This window comes from Frankliniella occidentalis, unplaced genomic scaffold, assembly GCF_000697945.3.
Source record: "Frankliniella occidentalis isolate FOCC.00 unplaced genomic scaffold, Focc_3.1 Scaffold250, whole genome shotgun sequence".
Classification (NCBI taxonomy): domain Eukaryota; kingdom Metazoa; phylum Arthropoda; class Insecta; order Thysanoptera; family Thripidae; genus Frankliniella; species Frankliniella occidentalis.
Genome location: NW_026267376.1, coordinates 61087 through 67312, shown reverse-complemented (window position 1 = coordinate 67312; position 6226 = coordinate 61087). Strand labels below are relative to the sequence as shown.

Here is a 6226-nt window from a genome sequence, read left to right as displayed (position 1 = left end):
GGCAGAAGGGCGTACCTGCCCGAGTAAGTGAGGTGTGGGTGTTATTCGCCTTCCTGTTGAAGTACAGACCCGTCGTGCGGGAGCCACTGGCCATTCCCTAGAACCACCTCAGAGCAAGAAATGAAAAAGCTGCGAAACAGCGGGAAAGTCAGATTTGAATAGGCGAGACTTTAATTATTAGAGAGTATATGAAAGTGTATTTTAGTTTATCTGCCTTTCCTATTCACTCCCTTCCCGCCTTGCCCCCTTCTTCACCGCCACCACCATCTCCCGTCTAGTTGTGCAATTATACTCATCTCACTTGTCTCGACTGCGCCTCTTTTCCAATGCATATTTTAAAATTGCATATCGAATTAATGCTAATTAAGCGTTGTCAGTTTGGCAAGTGTCCGCGTTACACATGTTACATGCGTCCTCTGGATGAGCGGGTTGTGCCGTGAGTGTGCGTGCGTGTGTGTGTGTGTGTTTGCGTGCGTGCGTGCGTGTGAGTGTGTGTTGTTGTATAGCAAGACAAGGAGACAGGAACAAGAGATATGAGGTAGACGACGGGTCATAGAAGACGGGAAACAGCGCGAAGACGCGGAGGAAATAAAAAAAGAGCAACCATCTCACTTTTCTTATTGTTATCTTGTTGTCGTTTTTTTCCTTCCGGATATGCACAAAATTCTTCACACTTTGTGTGAATGACGGACAGGTGGTGTGTTGTTCTCCGCACGCAAGGCGAAAGCAGCAGCAACAACAACAACATAACACTGCAGAGCACATGAATGGGGACGGAAGGGTCGCGAGGAGGGGGTGGAGGAGGACGAGGGGGAAGGGAGGGAGGGTGGCGTTGGGGAGCGGGCGAGGTGCGTGGCACCTTTATGACGGGGCCTCTGCGATGCAATCATCTAGGTGTGTGTGTGTGTTCGTGTGTGTATGTGGGAGAGAGTGGGGGTGCGCCTTCCCTCTGTCCCCGTGCCGCGCAGCGTCGGCAGAGTCTTTCCTTGCAAGCCGAGGGATACACTCGCTGCATTTCCACCCAATTATCGAGTTATCCCCCAGGCGGCGGCTCGCAGGTAGCGTAGCGCGCCGGGGGTTTCCGGTGACATCCGCTGTCGCGCCGCCGCCGCCGCGTCGCTTATTTCGTCTTGTTGTTGTTGTCTGTGTTTCAAGTTCCCCCGCGCTTTGGTCGGTCGTTGCGGTGTTGGACGGGGTGTTTTGTTAAATGCACGGCGTAGCAAAGCCACTAGAAACTGCGACGCATGTCGATCACTAGATGATGACGCACAAGTTTTCTAGAATATTTTCTGAGTAGGCCCTCATATTAAATTTTCGAAAGCACCATCGAATTCCCCGAAAAATTTCCGATCAAACGAGCCTACATGTGATAGGGTTCTGAACGAAGGTTCTCTAAGAACATGCAAGTTAGCGGCTTTTTCAGTGTTGTTGAGAAAGAATGAATTTGTTAAAATGCACTCCTAACCCCGCCCTTCGCCGTCTCTTCTGTTGCAGGTCTGGTTCCAGAACCGTCGCGCGAAGTGGCGCAAGCAGGAGAAGGTGGGCCCCCAGGGCCACCCGTACAACCCGTACATGCAGGGCACGGGGCCCGCGCCGCCCGCCGCCGTCATGGCCCCGGCGCCCATGCCCAACCCCTTCACGCACTTCCCGCTGCGGAAGCCCTTCGAGCCGCTGCGCTACCCGCCGCTGGGCTACCCGCTGCTGCCGCCGCGCGCGCCGCCGCACCACCTGCCCATGGGGCTGCCCATGCCGCTGGGCTACTCGCCCGCCTCCTTCCAGAGCCTGCTCGCCAACATCTCTGCCGCACAGCAGCAGCACCACCAGCAGCAACAGCAGCAGCAGCAGCAGCAGCAACAGCAACGCGGGGCGCAGAAGGGCGCCAGCGAGGAGTTCCAGCACGCCGCCGCCATCCTGGCCGCCATGTCGCCCCCGGACGGCGCGGGCGGCTCTACCCCGCCGACGCCGCCCACCTCGGGCCCGCCCCCGCCCGCCCCGGGCTCGCCCCCGGGCGGCGCCGCCCCCGACATCGACCGGAGATCGTCGTCCATCGCGGCCCTCCGCCTCAAGGCCCGCGAGCACGAGATCCGGCTGGAAATGCTGCGGAAGACTGGCGGCGACCTGGTCAGCTAGTCGAAGACCCTGTCCTTTGATGTCCTCGGGACAGCCACCACCGTGGTGGCTGCGGTCCGCTGAGCCTCTTGTGATATTCTAACGGGGCGCATGCTTGCTGGGCCGCCAGCTGTTTTTGTTGATGTGTGACACTGCAATGCATGGTTAAGCAGTCTTATTTTTCGTTCGTGAATTTTGAAAACAGCCACCTAAGACGCGTTCCACTGGAGAGGTTTCGTGGTGAAACCGTTTGGCTGTGCTAGCTGAAGGAAGTGCAATACGTAGTTATAAGCTTTTCATTTAAATTGTTTCTCAATGTATGTCATTACGTTGGTTTTTATTGTTTTACATTTTTAAAAGTGTAAATGTTTGTTGTTGGATGCGTATAGAATCCTACAATTCTGTTGACGATCTGTACTTATTTATTGTGATAATACCAAATTATTGGTATAGTGTGTGTCACAGTCCCTAGATTAAGTTGTTATGGATTTTTAAATATAATAAAAAAGTATATATTGTATCTATATAAAAGTATAGAAATGAAACAGTATAACACAATGTATTACACCCACGGTTCCGTCCATTTTCTGTATGTGATTTATGAATACGTGAATCAGTATTTTATTATTTATTAGTGGGGAAATTATCATCATTTCGATGTGTACCTGACGGAGCTCCTTACCATTACATGTATGTTTATCCGCAATTTGTTAAGTGGCGATTATTTTTCTTTTTTTTGATCCGGTTATTGTTCGCATAACTGGGTAAAACTCAAAGAGGGCACTTTAGTCTATATCCCTGTACACTGATCAACCATTCAAAAGAAATATTAATTTATAAAGTTAAATGAAAAATAAATACTTTACTATAAAACTTCTACGCATCTCATTTTCCTTTTACTCAGTGGTAAAATACACAAACGTACACTTTTTGTATTCTTGGATCCAGCACGCATGACACACAAGGAGCCGGTCCTACAGGGCGTGTCAAAAACACCCTGGACGCACTTTCCCGCATATGCGGTAACAAATCAAATCACGGCGCGGACGCTGCTCAAACGGCTCCATAGCCCGGCGCTCGCCGATCGACCTCGCCGGGATTAAATCAGAGATAACGCGAAAGGGTCAAAATGTTGTTAAGTAGTGATGGGGGGTGGCGGGCCCGGCCCCGCCCCGACACACGTTGATCAGGACCTGTTCCTGCCGTATTAATTATCGACCTGAAATGATGACTTTGTAATAAGCCTCTAACGAGAGGAGGGGAGGGGACGGCCGCCCTGCAGAGGCGGAGCACAGCACCGCCGCCACCACGGACACCTGTAATATACTCTGTAATCCACTTAGCGCGAGCAAGAAGGAAGCTTCTCACGCGCCCGCCTAGCAAGACGGAGAGGTCAAGGGGTCATTCGAGGAATAAGGGAAAACAAACAACATTCTTCCATCAGGCAACTGTCTCCTACATGAAAACCATCTCTCTAGTTGTCACTAAGTGACGGTAGCCTACGGTACGTGCTCGTACCGTGCGGGCGTGCTCCCCGCTAGCACTCCCGCACGCGCCCCGCGGACCTCGCACGACCGTGAGGTGGACAGAAGGACGAACCGGGACGAACGACTCCTTCTGAAGTGCACAATGCCCTTTGTACTTGTATCTCCAGTCCACCTAAGCGCCACTTTTACCACAACGAACAAATCAACGTCCCACGTTCCGCGCATTTAGCAACCAAAATTTCAAAATAATCGTCTGCATATCATCGTTAGTGAGGACTTGCAAAAGGACTATACGGGTGTTTTCTTTCTCAAGTTTCGAGGAATCATTATGACGAGTACGTGCCACGAAATAATTACTATTTCTTTAAATTAGTAAAATGATTTCCCCCTGCGGAGGGTCACAAAGACGAACGGGGGGCCCCGCGTAATGAACGTTGAAAATTGGGACATCCTTCGATAATACGCGACGTTTGGTATACCTCCTCTCTCTCTCTCTCTCTCTCTCTCTCTCTCTCTCTCTCTCTCTCTCTCTCTCCTTCTCGCCTGGGGCCCAACTCACTAACTGGCCATCCTAATGAGGCATAGGAATTACCTTAATGTACTCTGAGCCATACTGTCGACTCCACGTTGGCGGGCACGTTGGCCTACACCTCGCCCTATTAGACGCCGCTGCTGCCACCGCCCAAGGACGCCCATTCAGGGTTGCCAATCACTGTACTGGACGCGACCCTCTGCCACACCACTGTTCAGTTGACCACCACAGTTGGTATTTTAATTTTCCAGAAAATTGGTTATAGAACATTTTCCAAGATTTTCTTGTCAAGATGTTTTAATTGCTTCCTTAGTAGCTTTAATTTTTTTCAATTTTTCTAAAAATACTTGAATTTTTTCTATTTTTTTCTTTTGAAAAGTTTCAAATTTTTCAGGCAAAAAAAGCTCCCTCCCTCACGTCACGCGGCGCCAACGCCATGCTTCCGGCCCTGGCGTCGGCGCGCAGGGCAGACAACCCAACAAAACCGACAATTCGCATTATCATCATCGTTATTACTTTCGGTTCAATTACCCATCATCCGGCATTGGCGACAATAATGGCGCGTGCGTTTCGGCACGACGGCGCGCGGCGCTTTTGCCTCTCCTCCCGGGGATGAAGATAATTACTGTGTTTGTCGTTTGCGCGCGTCTCTGCTGCTGCTGCTGTTCGTGTAATTCGAAATTTGATTATAACCCCACTTTTGGATCGCGCGCGTCGGGATTTCACGTTTGTGGCGGCGCGGCTGTAGTTGTTGATGTTGTTTTTTTCTTTGGGTGATTAGGTTCGACCTGCGCGTCTGTCAGTCGGTCGGTGTGTGAGAGGCCCAGCAGGGACGCGGCGGCGGCGCTTTGGCCTTAGCCTTGCCACGGATTCGTTATTCCTTCCTCGTGAGCTGCTTTGCAGCAGGGAGCGCGCGGTGGGCCCCGCGGCGGTGGCTCCACCGGGGAGAGCAAAGGGGGGAGGGGGAGAGCGCGGGGAGCGCAGGGGGGACTCCCGCTCATTACCGTCTATCCTGACCTTTGCGGTCTCGAAAAGTAAGAGTCTGTGACGACGGCCTTCAGCTATGAGCGCCGCCGCCGTGAGCAGCTCCAGGAGGATTCACTCATCTCCGGGCGGCACGACGCGCGGTGCGCGCGGTGCGCGCGGCCCCGAGCACCACCCCGGCAGCGCACGCTCGCTCGCTGGCTCGCACTCTCTTCTCGGCTCTCTTCCTCGCGAAAAAAAGTTTACGAGCTAAACCAATAGCTTAATGAGGGATAGCTAATTTAAATAATTGGGGTAGTTAAATTGGGTAGCAAAAATTTGGTTAAGTTCAGAAACATAGCTTAATTTATAGCTAACGCCTTTATACTTTTTAGCTTGATGGCTGAATAGTTTGTGGCAGCTAAAATTTTAGCTACATAGCTAAATAGTTACTTTTCCTTTAATTGTTTAGCCCTATAGCTAATCTTTTTTTCCGTGCGGTCAGTTGACGACTATTGACGACTCTGAGTGATCGTCGTTTGGCAGCCATCACACACGCGTTTTATTCCGCGACGTATTCGAGCAGCAGCGAGAGACAGATTGAGAGATCACTCCCTCTGTTCTGTTATAAACCCCTCCGCCTATCGATGGACTGGCTGGACGATGCCCGTTCGTATAGCCGGTTTGTGTTGATCGGATCCTGAATCGGCGTTGCCCCCGAGGATGTTTATGCGCCCGAGGTCCATCTGACCGCTCGTCGGCGGGCCCGGCTCGTCCGTCACCGACGAGCTCGTCCCGATAGTGGTCGCGGCCGCGCGCGCTCTGCCGGACTTTTAAATCTCCCGCGCGCCCCGCACACGGTAGCAGCCGGCTCGATTTTAATGGATTCGTCATCTGTCATGGACGATAATTGAGCCTCTTATTATTATTACGGGCCTCATGCCCTTCGCTTTGCAGGTGGTCCACGGTCCATGGGCGCGCCCCGCCCTGCCTCGCCCCACCCCGCCCCGCCCCGCCGCGCCCCGCCGCGCCCCGCCGCCACGCCCCTGCGTCTGCCGCGCGCAGCGGCCACCGACTGACTACACTTAGCAAGAGCGACGTTGAGCATTTCAAGCCCACCTCGGAAGTGAGTCTG

General features: G+C 52.5%; 1 protein-coding gene across 2 annotated transcripts in view; it reads left to right on the top strand.

Moving 5' to 3' along the window:
• LOC113217383 (homeobox protein aristaless-like) overlaps window positions 1-2986 on the top strand; it is a 118630-nt gene extending 115644 nt beyond the window's left edge. For both annotated transcript variants that reach the window (XM_052273142.1, XM_052273143.1), the window contains exon 5: window positions 1495-2986. In XM_052273142.1, coding sequence (XP_052129102.1) covers window positions 1495-2130 — 636 coding nt within the window. In that variant the 3' untranslated portion in view covers window positions 2131-2986. The remainder of the gene's footprint in view (window positions 1-1494) is intronic.
• The last annotated feature ends 3240 nt before the right edge of the window (window positions 2987-6226 follow it).